The sequence below is a fragment of the Hemiscyllium ocellatum genome, chromosome 2 (genome assembly GCF_020745735.1).
Source record: "Hemiscyllium ocellatum isolate sHemOce1 chromosome 2, sHemOce1.pat.X.cur, whole genome shotgun sequence".
Classification (NCBI taxonomy): Eukaryota; Metazoa; Chordata; class Chondrichthyes; order Orectolobiformes; family Hemiscylliidae; genus Hemiscyllium; species Hemiscyllium ocellatum.
In genome coordinates, this window is record NC_083402.1 from 88,375,915 (window position 1) to 88,394,917 (window position 19,003).

Here is a 19,003-nt window from a genome sequence, read left to right on the forward strand (position 1 = left end):
TTTTACATAACATTGGTATCTGTTCAATCTTATCTATACTTCATCCATTAAATCTGCAGTAACACATCAGCTAACACATTCATATGACCTGAATCATGTACGATTTGTAAATTGAAAGTTTCCAATGAAATAATCTGATATTCTTGTCTTTAAATTGTTCCAAGAATGTAAGAGGATTGTGATCTGTGTACACAACTGTCTCTAACATACATATTAAAATGTAAGGCCAGTACCAAATTCAATAATTCCTGTTGATGGTAGAGTAGTTTCTCTGGTGGGTGTTGACTTTCTTTGAAAAGTAACCAACTGGCAGTTCAATTCCATCATCAGCTTCCTGTAGTAGTACAGCTCCAATTCCTATGCCACTAGCATTGATTGCAACTTTGAAGGGTTTCAAAAGGTTTGGTGTAGCTAAAACTGGTGGGGTGGTTCATACTGCTTTTAAATTGCCAAATGCCTCCTGGCATTATTCTGTCCACCAAATGTTTGTATTCTTCTTCAGCAAATTTGTTAACAATGCCACTAGAATCCGTTTAATTCCAAAAATTGAAGCACCTCTTTCTTCGAGGTTGGTTGTGGAAATTCCTCGATGGCCTTTGTTTTTGTGTTCCTTGGGGTCAACCTTCCATGACTGATGTTTTGTCCCAAGATCGTCACCTCTGCTTCTGTGAACTCTGTTATCTTTATGTTTATTACCAGTTTTGCTTCTCTTAATCATTCAAAGAGCTCTGCCAAATGTACCATGTGATCTTTCCAGGACTGACTGAAGATCACTACATCATCCAGATAGACTGCAAAGTTTGTTAACCCAGCCTCTGTTCATGCATTCTTCATTCCAAAGGGCATTATTTTGAACTGATATAGCCCAAAGTGGGGGTTACAAATGCAAAAATTCCTTTCACTTTCTCTAATAAAGTCACCTGCCAAAAACCACGCAGTAAGTCCAACTTTGTGATGTAACTGGCTTGTCCAACTTTCTCCTGCAGTCCTCCAATCTTGGTATTGGTTATGAGTCCGATTTTGTTATGGTGTTAACCATCCGATAGTCCACACAAAATCGTTGAGTCCCATTCAGTTTGGGAACTAAGACAATTGGCAAACTCCACTTGCTCTGGCTTGTTATTTTTGTTGAGCATCCCGTCCACTTCCATCTGGACTTGTATGGCTTTGAAAGGATTAAGCCTGCAGGAGTGTTGTTTTATTGGAACAGCATTCCCTACATCTACCTCATGCACAATAGCATTAGCTCTCCCCATCCTATTCCTGCATTTGTCTTCATATTGCTGTAATAAACATTTCAACTGCATTCTTTGCTCCATGGACAGATAGTTTACTGACCTATCCCACTCTGCAATGACTTCCTCATTGTTTAATGTACTTTGAGGCATATCAAACACTACAATATCTGGATTTATGCCTCACTCTGTCGGGCAGTGACTGACACCTTTTTCTCTATTATAATAAGGTTTCAACATACTCACATGACATGCCCAATACTGTTTTCTTCGATCCTGCATCTTTGCCAGATAGTTTACCTGACTCAACTTGTTCTCAATTTGATAGGGACCACTAAACCTGGCTTTGAAGGGATCTCCTAACACTGGTAACAATATTAATATGTCACCCCCAAGGGGAAATGTCCATATCAGTTTTTATCTGTCACCTGCTCCATTCTATGCTGTCACTCTTCAGGTGCTGCTTAGCTAACTCACCTAAAGACTTAATCTCTCCCTCACATCTGATACATAATCCAAGTGAGAGATCTCTGACTTTGGTCCTGTCAATTTCTCCTTAATTAATTTCAAAAGCCCTCTCACTTCATGTCCAATTATTAACTCAAAGGGAGAAAACTGAGTAGATTCATTTGGGACATCTCTAATGGCAAACAAGGAAAAGGGATACCTTCATCCCAATCATTCGGGTAATCCTGACAGTATGTTCTTCACATGGTCTTCAGAGTCTGATGCCACCTTTCTGAAGCTCCCTGGGAATCAGGATGATATGCACCTGATTTAAAGTATACCTCAGCTCTCCATGACTTCCTTAAACAGCCTAGCAGTAAAATTAGACTCTTGGTCTGATTGAATCTCTCTGGATAGCCTGTATCGTGTGAAGAACGCTATTAACTCCTCTCCCATTCTTTTTGCCTAAACCCCCATAATTGGCTGCAGAAATCTGGTATGTTGTTGTGCCGAACATCAATCCTAGATTAAGCACCCATCCATGTTCCTATCCAATTGCCGCTTAAAGGTCGCCAATGATTCTGACTCTACCACTCCCACGGGCAGCGCATTCCATGCCCCCACCACTCTCTGGGTAAACAACCCACCCCTGACATCTCCCCTATACCTTCCACCCTTCACCTTAAATTTATGTCCCCTTGTAACACTCTGTTGTACCTGGGGAAAAAGTTTCTGACTGTCTACTCTATCTATTCCTCTGATCATCTTATAAACCTCTATCAATTCACCCCTCATCCTTCGCCGTTCCAACGAGAAAAGGCCGAGAACTCTCAACCTATCCTCGTACGACCTATTCTCCATTCCAGGCAACATCCTGGTAAATCTTCTCTGCACCCTCTCCAAAGCTTCCACATCTTTCCTAAAGTGAGGTGACCAGAACTGCACACAGTACTCCAAATGTGGCCTAACCAAAGTCCTGTACAGCTGCAACATCACTTCACGACTCTTGAATTCAATCCCTCTGCTAATGAACGCTAATACACCATAGGCCTTCTTACAAGCTCTATCCACCTGAGTGGCAACTTTCAAAGATCTATGTACATAGACCCCAAGATCCCTCTGTTCCTCCACCTGACTAAGAACCCTACCGTTAACCCTGTATTCCGCATTCTTATTTGTTCTTCCAAAATGGACAACCTCACACTTGGCAGGGTTGAACTCCATCTGCCACTCCTCAGCCCAGCTCTGCATCATATCTAAGTCCCTTTGCAGCCGACAACAGCCCTCCTCACTGTCCACAACTCCACCTATCTTCGTATCATCTGCAAATTTACTGACCCACCCTTCGACTCCCTCATCCAAGTCATTAATAAAAATTACAAACAGCAGAGGACCCAGAACTGATCCCTGCGGAACTCCACTTGTAACTGGGCTCCAGGCTGAATATTTACCATCTACCACCACTCTCTGACTTCGACCGGTTAGCCAGTTTTCTATCCAATTGGCCAAATTTCCCTCTATCCCATGCCTCCTGACTTTCCACATAAGCCTACCATGGGGAACCTTATCAAATGCCTTACTAAAATCCATGTACACTACATCCACTGCTCTACCCTCATCCACATGCTTGGTCACCTCCTCAAAGAATTCAATAAGACTTGTAAGGCAAGACCTACCCTTCACAAATCCGTGCTGGCTGTCCCTAATCAAGCAGTGTCTTTCCAGATACTCATAAATCCTATCCCTCAGTACCCTTTCCATTACTTTGCCTACCACAGAAGTAAGACTAACTGGCCTGTAATTCTCGGGGTTATCCCTATTCCTTTTTTTGAACAGGGGCACAACATTCGCTACTCTCCAGTCCCCTGGTACCACCCCCATTGACAGTGAAGACGAAAAGATCATTGCCAACGGTACTGCAATTTCCTCTCTTGCTTCCCACATAATCCTAGGATATATCCCGTCAAGCCCGGCGGACTTGTCTATCCTCAAGTTGTTCAAAATGTCCAATATATCTTCCTTCCTAACAAGTATCTCTTCTAGCTTACCAGTCCGTTTCACACTCTCCTCTTCAACAATACGGTCCCTCTCGTTCGTAAATACTGAAGAAAAGTACTCATTCAAGACTTCTCCTATCTCTTCCGACTCAATACACAATCTCCCAGTACTGTCCTTGATCGGACCTACCCTCGTTCTCGTCATTCTCATGTTTCTCATCTACGCATAAAATGCCTCGGGGTTATCCTTGATCCTATCTGTCAAGGTTTTTTATGCCCTCTCTTAGCTCTCCTAATCCCTTTCTTCAGGTCCCTTCTGGCTATCCTGTATCCCTCCACTGCTCTGTCTGAACCCTGTTTCCTCAACCTTATGTAAGCCTCCTTCTTCCTCTTTACTAGACATTCAACCTCCCTCGTCAACCAAGGCTCCCTCACACGACCATTTCTTTCCTGCCGGATAGGTACATACATATCAAGGACACGTCGTATCTGTTCCTTGAAAAAGTTCCACATTTCCACCACATCCTTCCCTGACAGCCTATGCTCCCAACTTATGCTCCTCAAATCCTGTCTTACAGCATCGTAATTTCCCTTCCCCCAATTGTAAAATCTACCCTGTTGTGCGCACCTATCTCTCTCCACAACCAAGGTGAAAGTCACAGAATTGTGGTCACCATCACCAAAATGTTCACCCACTAACAAGCCCACCACTTGTCCCGGTTCATTACCGAGTACCAAATCCAATATGGCCTCCCCTCTGGTTGGACAATCTACATACTGAGTTAGAAAAGCTTCCTGGATACACTGCACAAACACCGCCCCATCCAATCTACTTGATCTAAAGAGCTTCCAATCAATATTTGGGAAGTTGAAGTCGCCCATGACTACGACCCTATGGCTTCTGCACCTTTCCAAAATCTGTTTCCCAGTCTGTTTCTCGACATCTATTATGGTTAGCAGGTAGTGGTTCCCACGTTTACTTCTTGGAAGGAGACGTACACAATCAATCATAACCCATGTGAATGGTTCTTTGAATGCAGGAATTGGCAACAAAGGTGCTGTTTTATTACTGCCTATGGCTTACATTTGGCATGTATGACATATATGGCAAAAGTTAACCACATTCTTGTGCATTCCAGGCCAATCCAAATGCTTTTGTATCTTAGCCTGAGTCTTCCGTACACCTAGGTGACCTCGTACTGGTAGTTCACATGCTGCCATAACACTTGCTGTTTGTATGCTACTGGCAACACAACCTAGTGCACTTCGGCCCATTTCTCCTCTGCACTAACCTGCTGTGGTCTCCATTTTCATCTTAGGATTCTATCTTTCAGATAATAACCCTTGGGAATACATTCTGATTTTTTTTCTGAGTATGCATCAACATATAGATCTTTTATTGTCTCGTCTTTCTATTATAAGTCCATTAGCCTTTCAGGACTAAATACTTCTGTCTGACCCTCTGCTGTTCAGATTTAACCTGCACCATTACGTCAAATGGTATCTGCTAACTGAGCCTCAACTCCTTCTTCTTTCTCTTTAGTTTTTGCTTTGTGCTGTGACTTAGATAGTAAGTTCTTGTTACTACACAGTCTGTGAAAATACCAGGGTATTTTTCTTTTAAATTCTTAGTTCCCTGGCCTTCCTTGGGCGTCTCCACAACAAGGGGTGTCACTCCTACCTTGGATCCTGCTAAATCATTCCCAAGAACAAACTGGATTCCTGGAACTGACCCTCTGTCAATCACTACCACTATTACTTCCCCAGTTTTGAGTTGGCACTCCAACGCTAAATTCCTGTCCATCTATCCAACAAATTACCACTCTTTCATGTAACGAGTCAGAAAGAGTGCAAATACGTTCATCTCTTACTATTAGAGACTGGTTAGATCCTGCATCTTTCAAAATTATAACTTCCTTCCTCTCTCCCTCTGTTCTTTCTGAGTAAGCTTTACCCACAGAAGTGAATACTTTGTACAGATTAGGCACAAACCCCACACCCAGCCCCTGTCTAGGCTGTGCATTCTCCTGCAGTTCCTCATCTCTTCTTGTGTCTCCTTTACTACTTTTACTAATGCCACTGGCTTAGCTTCTTTTACCACATCTTTCCCACAGTGTCTTTCTTTAGCGACCAGCACTGTTACTTTATGTGTCTCACTTTCTGGCAGTGAAAACACTTTCCACAGTGCCCTTTTAAAACCACCGGCACTGTAATTTTCAATGTCCCACTCCGTTACACCTTTGGCCTTTCTCCTCTTTTTCACCCTCTTGGGCTTCTTTTTTATCCTGTATAAACAATTATCAGTGTCCTCTACACTTTGTTTCATTGTGTAGGATCTCCCCTTCCCCCAAATTCTATCCCTCACAGGATGAAATTCTTGCCAGAAGCTAAGCTTTGCCGTATGCACTAATGTATATTCATCTGCCATCTCTGCTGATCTTCTCACTTCTTAAACTTTATGTTCATCCACATGAATTCTTACAATTTCTGGGAGTGAGCTGTTAAACTCCTCCAGTAGAATAATCTTTCTTAGAGCCTTTTATCTATTTTTAATACCCACACCAATCTATCAAAATTATTATGTTTAACTCTTTCGAACTCAAATTAAGTCTGATCTGGTTCCTTCTTTGTGTTTCTGAACCATTGTCTATACGTTTCTGGTACCAATACATAAGCACTTAAAATAGCCTGTTTAACCTCTTCATAATGTCTTGACCCCTCATCTGAAAGCACTGTAAATACCTCTGCCTACCTGGTCAGTCTGAAATATCATTACCCACAAGTCCTCTGACCACTCTATCTGCCGAGCCAATTTTTCAAATGAAATAAAGAAGGCTATGACATTTTTCTCATCAAAATACGGCAGTGTTTTAACATTTTGTACATATCACTACATTCTCTTTTAATCTCCATCCTGTTGACTTGGCTTTGCTAACTAATTCGCAACTTCTGAAGTTCAAATTCTCTCTCTCTTGTGGAGGCTGGTACAATTGCAACATTTAAGAGGCATTTGGATGGGTATATAATGGGTATATGAGTATATAGGTTTGGAGGGATATGGGCCGGGTACTGGCAGCTGGGACTAGATTGGGTCGGGATATCTGGTCGGCATGGACGGGTTGGACAGAAGTGCCTGTTTCCATGCTGTACATCTCTATGACTTTATGACTCTATGGCTGCCTCTCGTTCTTCTCTCTTTTTCTCTTTCTCTTTCCCATTCTTTTTCCTCTCTCTCTTTACCTTGTAACTCCATTTTCCTCAATTGTAACTCTACTGCACTTGTCTGTTTCTCTGACACACTTAAGTGTTTGAGTAACTCCCTTATGATTTCAGCTTTATGTTTGTCCTCGGTTAAACCCATTTCTAACCTCTTTGCTAATTCTAAAAGTATGTTTTTCTTTTCGTTTCTCCTAAACCTTCCTGGAAAATTTGGGGATCATCTTCAATCCCCAGAACCTCTTTAGCAATTTTGAGAGCCATTTCTCTCACTTTTAATTTAACCAACCACAAGTAACCAAAATTAAACAAATTGTCTCACCTACATTTTATTTAAAGATTTTGGACACTAATTGGCATTGTTTAAATCTGCTGGGATATTTCACATCTCAAATCTGTCCAAATCTCAACTTAGATCTGTCTAAACTTGTCCAAATCATGGGCCCGAGCCCCCAAACTGTTACAACAAGGTAGTAAACCATTCTGCTAATTAAATCAAACACACAGAAAAACTCACCTCGCCTCATAATCTGTTAAAGTATGGGTGACAGAGAAGTATCCAAATTCCACTCTTTAAAAAAATTTTTATTCTTTAGCTCCAAAAGTGATAATTAAACAATAACCATTTACAACTCTAAGCCTCCTTTGTCTTAAAAATTTGTTACCTACCTCCCACTCTATAACAATATACTGAACCGGTAAAGCCCCTATTAAATTTACAGCAACTCAGGTTTCAAAATCCGACAGCATTGATCTTCCTCTGTTTGTAGATCTCTGAGTCATCCACCATTTTCTGCTGCAAAGATGTTTCACATGAAAAAGCTACTTTCTTTTTTAAGAGAGTTTTCAGGCAGTCTATATGAGCAATGGCAGGTGGTGCTCTTTCTCTGCTAACTGTCCAAAATGCTTGCTCTTTGTACCTCAAAACGTTGGATTGTCTCATTGGTTTGATGTTGTCAAAACAGTAAAATTCAAATTCAATTGGGTTTTAGTATCTTGGGGTATAATTTAAACTGATGGATTAAATTTGAACTGCTGTGAAAACAACGAGGTATCTAGGTTACATCCAAAATGTGACATCTTTCAATTTCCAGTACACTTTGTGCCTGCTACATGCTTGTCACTCTCTCTAAAAGGTACAGTACATATTTTCAACAAAATAACAGCTTCCATGGAGAAGAATGAGCATCCTCAGAAGCAAATTGACATTGCATAATTTCTGAGTTACTACTGTAGCACTCCGACAATGCAAGGTTTCTGCTTGTAGTGAAATAGAAACTTAGGTATCAGTAATCAAACATTGGTTACTATGGCTAGGCCCACATAATGTGGTAGTTGAGTTGACCCCCCCCAACTTCTAAGCTGGATAGGATGGAATCCATGCCTTTTGCAATGTCCTGTGCAAAATTCTTGACATTGACTGATGAATTCCAGCAGGCCTGACAATTGCACCAAGTATTTCATTGTGCATACCCACCGACTTCCTTCTAAAGGTTTTCCAACTGGAGTCAGGTGAGGGATGTTTGAAACAGATCGCATCTGCAAACTTGCCCTGTGGTGATTTAGAATTTTGAAACCCCTACCCTGGCTGCATATCGTTCGTGCCCAATGTCTCACCATTTGCAGATTCTGCCATTATTCTAATCACTAAATACATGCAATGACAATATCTCTGCAGGTGGCTGTGAGCGCGAGACCAACAACAGCATTTCTTCATTGATTTTGTGTTTAACAAGGAAAATACCAGCAGATTATTTGATCATATGGGTATGCTGCGGTCCTGTCCTGATCCCCCAACCACATGTATGCATGATAGTAAGGATTGCCAGACAGACCAACTGAATGAGAAACCTGGGTGATTTTATTGCCCATGAGAACAAGTATAGTGTTTTCATCACCACACTGTCTATGTTCAGTGTTGGAGCAGATTTTGAGCCTGGGACTTTTCTGGATGGTTCAGTTTTACACCTTAATGAATAGTTAGCCACTGAGAGAAGAACCAATTGGAACCCTTATATTCATATTTACGATCCAGAAACTGGGAAAATGTAACAGTTGTGACATTGCATGTTATTTTGTTTTAAATAGAGCAGCATTCAATATATTGTGGCTTGAAACATAAGTTTAGGAAAGAAAGAAATGTTTCCATTATAGGATATTAGCTCAGACAGTGTTAAGTCCAGAATTGTGATTTTTCTCCTCTCCATTGTAAATAACCCTAAGTGAAATTAATTCAGATCTCAACAAATCTATTTCTTAGCTTTATTCACAATTGTGCTCATAATGGAACAAGCCATCTCAACCATGGCAGATGCAGTGTGAGTCAGTTTGGAAGTAGTGGAATTAGTGCAATGGGGATGCACTTCCGAAGATGAGTGTTGAACTCCTCAGAATTGTTAGAGTTCATAATTGTCAAAATCGTTATCTGTCTTATGGCCAGTTTTATAAAATATTATTCACATTCCTTGTGCAATAAAATCACAAATGAATTTTCTCAATGATTCTTGAGTCTATCACCGTACCTTGGAAAAAGAGCTGGTTGGTTTTCAGTTATAAGATATTTATAAAGGCAAGGCTGAAGCTTTTGAATGTATTTCTTGGAACAGAAATGCTAGGTAAAACTGTTCACTGCAACTGATCCAGATCAATGTCTTCATCAGTGTTATTACAAAAATGTCTTGGAGCATCATTTCTGAGCACTTTTCAAATGTGTGCTTTTTATGTGGATGATTTAGTATTGTTGGCAGATTCAATTGAGCATTGAATGCATTTCACTTACCATTAGTTTTGGTTTCAAAAGCAAGCAGACTGCAACCTACAACAGAAAATATCAAAAATCTATATTTCCAGAGATGCTGTCTGTCAAACTCTATGAAATAAATTATGCTCACATCTTTCTTTTGAAGTATCTAAATTTAGAGCAACAGTGCATTTTTATGTTCCAGTTATTCATCCTTGTATATTAACAAGACTGATGAAATATTGGATGTTCCTGGACCTTTGATCAAGACAAGCTCATATTTCAATGCACTCTCATTGTAATTACATTTCATGTGCTATTATATTTTGTAGACCAACGGACTAAATTCTGCCATGTGATCCAAAACACCATAAAAGTTTTGAAAGCAAATGTAACAAAAAGGAAAATTACCTTTTTTTTTCATTCTAAAGCTCATGGACACAGCATTTGCTTCACTTTGCACTTCTTTTTGAGTTGCCAGTCATTTTGTATGTGTGGCAGTTTTTAAAAAACTGTTTCTGTATGTTATATGTTGGCATGTAGGGCAGTTAAATTGGATTGTGCAATATTAATAGTAATATTAATGGAATGTGTTTATTACTAATATCACAGTGTTCTTTTGCTAAATGGGGAATGGCAAAGCTTAATCTTTGAGGACTGATAATGTTTTGCTCCAGAAATCCAATTAATATCTCATTCTCCAGCATTTACAGGAAGTATTTCAAAGTGTACAGATATTCAACAAACAAAATCTATTTATTTTCTTCAAAAATTATAGACTGGTGATCTGAGCTATTTTTGTCGTTAATTCTGCTATTGAAGTATTTACATTGTTGTATATATATGTAGGTTTGATGAATGTAAACTACTTCTAGGTCCTTCTTCAGTAATCAGCACTGATGATGATTCAGCCAGTCCATTACATCATGTAACTAATGGCAGCAACACTCCATCCTCCTCAGAAGGTGGACCTGATGCAGTTATCATTGGGATGACAAAGATTCCTGTGATTGAAAACCCGCAGTACTTCAGGAATTCTCATGGTTTACTCAAACCTGATACTTGTGAGTATTTCATTATCAACACATTGCAAAGTGTGAATGTATGTAATCCATTGTGTATGCATGCACTGAAGAGGAGTTTCCATCACGTTACATTGCTTTTTCAATGGAATATGCCTGACGTCATCAAAACAAGCATAACAGATAGCAGAACATTTAAGCACAATGTACATTATTCTTGAATGATGTGGAGGATCCGGTGTTGGACTGGGGTGGACAAAGTTAAAAATCACACACCAGGTTATAGTCCAACGGGTTTATTTGGAAGCATTAGCTTTTGGAGCGCTGCTCCTTCATCAGGTGGTTGTGAAATATAAGCTTATAAGACACATAATTTTTAGATTACAGTGTATACAGTGATATATTGAACAAAACCGAATTGTTAAATCCTTCATCTTTTAGAATGCATGTTTCAGTTCATTAATATGTAAATCCCAAAACTTCTTTTAAGTCACTTCCCGAGATAACATAAGGTTTTGTAACAAAAGGTGACATCTCAGCTCAGATGAAGCATTAAAGATATGAGGTCAGAGTCTGTCTGTATCCCAGTCTTGAGTCAGACTGGTTCTATTTCCAAAGTAGAATTTACAAAATATTACATTGTTTGACTGCCTGCATTGTGTGACTGCAGATTGTGCATTTTTTGAGCAAAATAGAATGTATCTGCAAATATAATTATGCAAACACAAATCTCACTCTATTGACTTGTATGTGTATGTGCATGCATGTGAGAGAGAAAGAGAGAGAGAGAGTGAGTGTGTGCATGAGTGTGAGTGCACATGTGAGAGAGTGTGTGTGTGTGTGAGAGAGATAGAGAGACAGAGAGAGAAAGACAGACAGAGAGAGAGGGAGACAAAGGGATCACCTGTAGTTTAACATGAATTCAAGATTGAGTCCCAGTTGAGGCCATCCCCATAGGTACTGAACTTAGTTATCAGCCTCTGCTCGGCCACTTTGCCGAGTACTAGCCTTCCTAGGAGCCAAGAAACTACACCATGTTCTTCACAGCCTGCAACACATTATCAATGAGGATGAGCACCTCGCCAAGACCTTCCCTACACCTCTGCTTTTCACCTTTAAACCTTGTATCTTCGAGTGACTGTCCTCCAAGATGGATTTTGGGATAGGCAACAACACAAAGTGGCCAAATAGAGGCTGAAAGCCAAGTTCGGTAGCATGGGGATGGCCTCAACCTGGACCTTGGATGCATGTCACACTACAGGTGACCTCACTACACTATGTACACACACATACATACACACACTCTCATACATACTCACACACACACAGACCCTCTCTCATACACACACACACGTACACCCCTCACACTCATACCCATACTATTACCCTCTCACAGGCTTATACTCCATTACACCCATACGCATGCTTTACCAAGCTTTCACACATGCAAACACTCTCTTATGTGCGCTCATACTCACATGCACACACTCACTCTCTCTCTCATGCATGCACACATACATACATGGGGTGAATTTGTGTTTGCAGAATTATATTTGCAGATACATTCTATTTTGCTCAAAAAAATTTACAATCTATAGGTAGTCAATACATGTAATATTTTGTAAATTCTACTTTGGAAATAGAACCAGTCTGATGCAAGATTGGGATACAGACAGACTCTGACTTCACACCTTTAATGCATTGTCTGAGCTAAGATGTCACCTTTTGTTATAAAACCCTATGTTATCTCAGGAAAGTGATTTAAAATAAGTTCTTGGATTTACATATTAATGAACTGAAACCTGCATTCTGAAATATGAAAGACTTAACAATCCAGGTTTGTTCAATTTATCAATGTATGACCCTGTAATCTTTTGCTATAAATTTCGTGCCTTATGATCTTGTACTCCACAACCACATGATGAAGGAGCAATGCTCTGAAAGCTAGTGCTACCAAATTAACCTATTGGACTATAATCTGGTGCTGCGTGATTTTTAACTTTATCCTCAAATGGGCATGGCCTCTCATCGCCATTACAAAGTTCCACTAATTTCAATTGTTTGCAATCCTTCAAGAAGGCTCTTAAGATTAAATTAGTACATTCAAGTGAAAGGAAACTAATGGGAGAAAGTGAGGACTGTGGATGCTGGAGATCAGAGCTGAAAATGTGTTGCTGGAAAAGCTCTTTGGATGCTGTCTGACCTGCTGCGCTTTTCCAGCAACACATTTTCAGCAAAGGAAACTAATAGACATGTTCAAAAGGTTTTGACTGTGCAAATTATATTTATTTGTTAAGTAACTGATTTCTGAATACTGGTATAACTATTCAATAGCTCTTTGAAAAACTATGAAGTAATTTCAAGTTATTTTAAGATGAGGTTACTTACAGGTGGTGAACTAATCACACCATTTAAAAGATTTTTTTCATGTTATGCCCATTTTAATAAACTGCATCAAGTTACCATTCCTAAACATAAGTTCATTTTTTTACAAGAAAAAGTTTTAAGAAACATTCTAAAATGCTCCCCAATTTCATTGATGTTTGGCAACATTTTATGTCCAGCAACATGCAGATCAATTTGGACAAGAAAGTAAGATAAAGCACAATTTTGAGCGTAAGTTGTGTTGCACTGTTGATTTTCTAAGTCGAACCCTGTGTAAACATGTCTAAACCTTTTTAGGAAATGATAAATGGACTGCAGCTGTAACATAATTGGAAGTGGCATACTGCCTGAAACCACAATAACTTTAGATAATCAAACTCGGACCATCTATTAGTTGATTGTATTGAACACTTCTGGACTAATAATCTGCTACCCTTGCAATGACTTCCCATTTTATCTCCAGAATTCTGTTCAAAGAGACAGCACTTTTGCTGGGATGTAGCTACACCAACTCCAAAGCATCCTTGGGAATGAATGAAGCAGGTTGCTTTGTATCAAAACTTTTGAGACTTTGATAAAAAAGATTTACTTTTATATTGCACTTTTCATGACCATCAAACATTATATAGCAATTTACAGCCAAGGAAGTACTCTTAAAATGTAGTAATTGTTGTATGGTCGAAAGTATAGCAGTCAAGATGCCCACAGCAAAACTCCACGAAGTGCAATGCGATAACGGCCAAATAACTTACTTGGTGATGTGGATTAAAGGATAACTATTGGCCAGAGCACCATGGATTATAATGCTATAGGATTTCTTGCATCCACTCAAACAGGTAGACGGAGTCTTGGGATTAGTATTTCATCTGGAAGGCAGCACATACAACAGTGCATTATTCCGTCTACAGTGTACTTGAACCAAGACTCTTGTGACCCAGAAATAGTAGTGCTAGCGACTGAACCATGTCTGACATCTTTGGAGTGAGTGGTTACTTTTAGCACTGGACATTCAGTTAAATTTAAATCAACAGAAAAAAAGGCATTATATACAATTGACTGTAAATCCAATAGTGTCCAGCAGTTAAGTTCAATTTCATCTAAGGGTGATACATTTGCTAATGAGTAGCATTGCATATACTTACTCGAATTTCCCAAGAACAGACAATGCTTTGACCACCTACCCAACTCACTTTGACTCTTTCACTGAAGAAATTCTTGCACAAATGTAATTGTCTGCAGGCATTGTCTGCTCCTGGGGAACTGAGGAAAACTGGCTAATGATTTTTCCCCCTTTTTTATTGCATATTCTGTAGAATGTGGGAAAGTGCAGGGCAGAATAGATAAAAGTATTTTGTCAACACTTGACAAAATGTCACATTATCAAATGTCAATTTTTATTTTTATATTTTCCCTTTAATAAATTGGAAAGATACATGGATCAAACAACTGTGGCAAGGGGGCAATTTCAAGGACAATGTTTTGGTCTGAGGCTCCATTTTAGCTACTAAATGTTATTAATTTTAAAAATTTGAATTAACATGCATATCATACTATTTTAGATTTGCCTTAAGTCTCTCTCCAATACAACGTAATCCTTAAAGAATTGAATATTTGTACACTTTTGATACAGTTGAGTTTGTGTTCTTTGAAAACTTCATACATAAACCAGTAGTCAGGGCAAGATGTAAATCAGCACCATCCAAAGTTTAAAGGCCAGGCAGAAGATAGGAATCCTTCTAATGATTCCCTGTTTTAATATGTCAATACAAGTGAGCTCAGTTTGATAGATCTGCCTGTAAATCATGCATGGATGGTTGCATATGGAGTGGTTATTGATGATGAGAAGATGAAAGGAATTTCAATAACACTGTACCTACATTGCAGCAAGATCCAGTGCAATCGCAATATTTTACACAAAATCAATTAGCTCCATTAGCGCAAAAAGAATTCTTTACTGTTTTTTTTTCACTAGACCCGGTTTTATTACTTTTAACCAAACCTAATATTGGAGGAGGTAAATAAATCTTCAAAGAATAATGTTAGCTACAGGAAAAACTTTTGGTCAATATCAGGTCACCATTTTTTTAATTTATCAGCAACAATTCAACGAGGAGAACGAGTCAGCTTTTAATTTCCTTAAAGTATGATGTGTAAATCAAAACCATTCTTGATTAAAAGGGAATGTCTGAAATGCTCTTCTGATCAAATGCAATACTTCATTCAACAAGCATAATTCTATTTTCAATTTAAAAATAATGGGCAAGTGATGACTGTCAGTGCTGTCTTTTCATTCAGAAGTAGTTAATCTGCTAAATTTTTTTCATGGAGGCAGGAAGCAGGAACTGCATTTGATTTTGCCTAGTGACAAATTGATTAAAAGTTCCGACTTTTCACAGGACTAAGCCACTAACTGCTTTGGAAGCAGGAATACTTTCCATTTAAAGAGCCAATGACAGCAGGAATGGAAGTGAGTCAGATGAATTGCAAGATTCATTCCTAATGGGCTGAGGGGCCTTTTTTCATGCCGTAGACTTCTGATTCTAGTTAGACGTTCCAACTGGCTCAATTAAGTATCATGATGGAGAGATCCATTGTTAGTACCAAAGCCTTCAATTTAGAGGGATCCAAATGTCTAGTTCAGTGATGGTGACTTGGATGGAACAGTGCAGGCCATGAAGGAGGTTGGTAAGAGGAGGATATGTTTCACAGGTAGGAGGAGCAGCTTTCTGTTCAGTATAATCTTCCTCTACCTCCAGTTCTTCCTCTTGTCTCAGCTCCTGTTTTTGCTCCTTTCGTAACAACTGTCTGTCTGTGGCCTCGTTGCCCTCAAGGTCCACATCATTCTAAAGGGCTATGTGATAGACAATGCACCGCAAGTGTACAGTAGGGCCTTACCTGACTGGACGAGGAACTGGAGGTGCATTGTCTGAAGTTAGATGGGCATCTCAATGGGTGTCCTATTGACCAGGTGCATTGAATGTATCACCTCTGTGCCCCTGAATGGAACTCTGGTAAACAAATCAGTAACCACCCCTTTAAGGAATTTTCCTTGATCTTAGGGTTGATGTGCAAAGTTAAAGTTGGAATGAGGTGCTGAGCTGGTGTGGAATGAAGCTGTCATGGCAGCTGTCAGGAAATTGAGTGTACACAAAGGGTAAGATCTTGTTATCATTGCAGCCTGTTTTCTGAGGAACTGGAAATTCTTCTGGACACTGGACAGCTAATCAGCACCTTAGTGGCCACGCAGGTGCAATCATTGAGGCCTGAACCTGGGTAAACTGGGTGAGTGAATAAGGCAGGATCTAGAGCCCCATATCCTGCTCTCTTTGAAACATAACTGCCTTGATATCAATAACTGAAAGGAGATTGCTACTAATTGACTAGAATGGTGACAATTTGTCCACCAAGCTGTGCCATGCTTTGAGTCACAATGTCTTTATAATGAGACAAAGTGGCAGCAGAAAAGAAAAAGGAAGCAGATGCTGGATTCTAGATCCCACCATCTCTGCCACTGTATCCTGCCTCTTATACCCAAAGATCCATGGGTCGAGAATTGGCCTGTAAAGTCACATGAAGACTGTAGAAACTTGTGACACTGAGCATAAGCCATCCTTGAATTGAAGGACAGCAAATAACAAGTTTTGTTTCAGATTCTTTACTGTGATGACATCTGCAGAGATGGCATTGCCAATGAGAGTTAAGGTCACGTCCTCTCACCTCAGAGGATGATGTGTTCATTCATCTTAACCATGAAACACTGTAGCTGAGTTGCAGAGGGGTCTTTCTCAACACATGTGTTTTGATTTCTTTCTGCAAAATACCAACAAACTTTCATAGTAGTGTATTCTAAAATATATTCCAAAACAAACAAAAGCTTAACATTTCCTTTAAAGAACAATTTTTTAAAAAAATTCAGCTTCATATCAAGCATTCCATTTTCAAATGCATCAAAAACTGGAAAATATACAGATTTCAGTTAATAAGCAGTAAGTAATATTCATGTCACACAAATGCCAGGCATATTACCATCCCCAATAAGAGGCAATCTAAATACCATCCCTTGACATTCAATAGTGTTACCATAACCCATTGTCAATATCCTATTGACCGGTGACCAGAAATTCAACTCCACTCACCACAGAAATACTGAGGCTAGGAATACTGTGGCAAGTTATTCATTTCCTGACTCCCCAAAGCCTGTTCATGATCCATAAGGCACAAGTCAGGAGTGCAATGGAATACTCCCCACTTGCCTGGATGGATGCAGTTCCAACAACAGTCAAGAAGCTTGACACTATCCAGAACAAAGCCGTCCACTTGACTGGCATCTCATCCACAAGCATCCACTCACTCCACCATTGACACGTAGTAGCAGCAGTGTGTGCTGTCTACAAGATACACTGCACAAATTCACCAAAGATCCTCAGACAGCACCTTCCAAAGCCACGACCATTTCCATCTAGAAGGACAAGACAGCAGATATTTGGGAACATCACCAACTGTAAGTTCCCCTCCCAGCCGCTCATAATCCTGACTTGGAAATACATAGCTGTTTCTTCCCTGTCACTGGGTCATAATTCCCTCCCAGAGGGTATTGTGCATCAACTTATAATACATGAATTGCAGCAGTTCAAGAAGATAGCTTTCCACCACTTTCTCAAAGGCAGCTAAGGATGGGCAATAAATGCTGACCAGCCAGTGATACCCATGTCCTGTGAGTGAATTAAAAAAAAATTACAATTGATTTGTTTTTGGCAGGACCAATCTAAAATGTCCACATTAAAAGTAAGCTTTCAATAAAAGTAATGCAGATTGGTTTATGTTGTCTTTAGTATGTTTTCTGGTCTCTCTACTTCTGTATTATAGATCTTAGGGCTGAAATTTAAGTACAACAGTGACTACTATTCAACAGAAATTAATTGGCTTTAAAGCATTTTGGCAGTCTGAGGTAATGAAAGGCATTATATAAAGGTAATTTTTTAAAGACAACTTGTGTCCCAACATAAGCCCCAACTATAACCTCTCTAGCCAATGAGTCTAAATATAAAATAATGGAGGATTTGTGCTGAATGAAGACATCTGGTCTACACTTCATGTCTGTAAAATGAGAAGTGACCTTGTCCTGTTAATTGCTAGGGAATTAATTTTAAAATAATTGTTTGAATGACTGGCCCTTTTCATGTGCTATGAGGTTAGATCTTTTCATTATATTTTATATTGGTGTTTGCTTGAGTTTCATTTTCAACTTTGAAATCTGTATTAAATCATCTTAAATCTGCTGAGAAAAAGTAGATTTAATAAACAGTGGAGGAGAAAGTTCAGAACAGAAATGCTGAGCAATATTTCACTAAAACATAATACTCTGTAACATTATTTCTTCTCCATTTTGGCTGAAAGCAATTTGAAAGATCATGATACATGTTCACAAAAATAACCTACAGGGAAGCTGATCAAAGCCACAGAGTCATAGAGGTCTACAGCACAGAAAAAAGTCCTTTGGCCCATCAAGTCTACAGTGGTTAAACCAACATCAAACTATTCTAATCCCATTTACCAACACTTGGCTCATAGCCTTAACATCGCAAATGTAGATCCAAGGATTTCGTAAATATTATGAGCCTGTACCAACCTTACAGGCAGTGAGTTTCAGATTCCCACTCTAAATGAAAACATTTCCTTATGTTCCCTTTAGACCTCTTGCTGCTTCCTTTAAACTGGGTCCTGGTCATTGATCCCCCCACGAAGACAATAAGTTTCTGTCTATCCTATCTATGCCCTTCACAATTTTATACATCTCAATCATGATCCCACCCACACCCCACCTCAGTCTCCTCGGCTCCAAAGTAAACAAATCCAGTCTGTCCAATTTCTCTTCATAACCAAAACTCTCAGAGCAGGCAACATGTTGGTAAATCTTCTCTGCACTGTCTCCAGTGCAATCGTATGCCTCCTAAAAATGGG

At 39.4% G+C, this 19,003-nt stretch overlaps 1 protein-coding gene across 1 annotated transcript in view; it reads left to right on the plus strand.

Annotated features, from left to right (window-relative positions):
* Positions 1-19,003, plus strand: part of ntrk2a (neurotrophic tyrosine kinase, receptor, type 2a) — a 254,756-nt gene that overhangs the window by 140,454 nt on the left and 95,299 nt on the right. Inside the window, exon 12 of the mRNA XM_060845213.1 lies at positions 10,511-10,699. Coding sequence (XP_060701196.1) covers positions 10,511-10,699 — 189 coding nt within the window. The remainder of the gene's footprint in view (positions 1-10,510; positions 10,700-19,003) is intronic.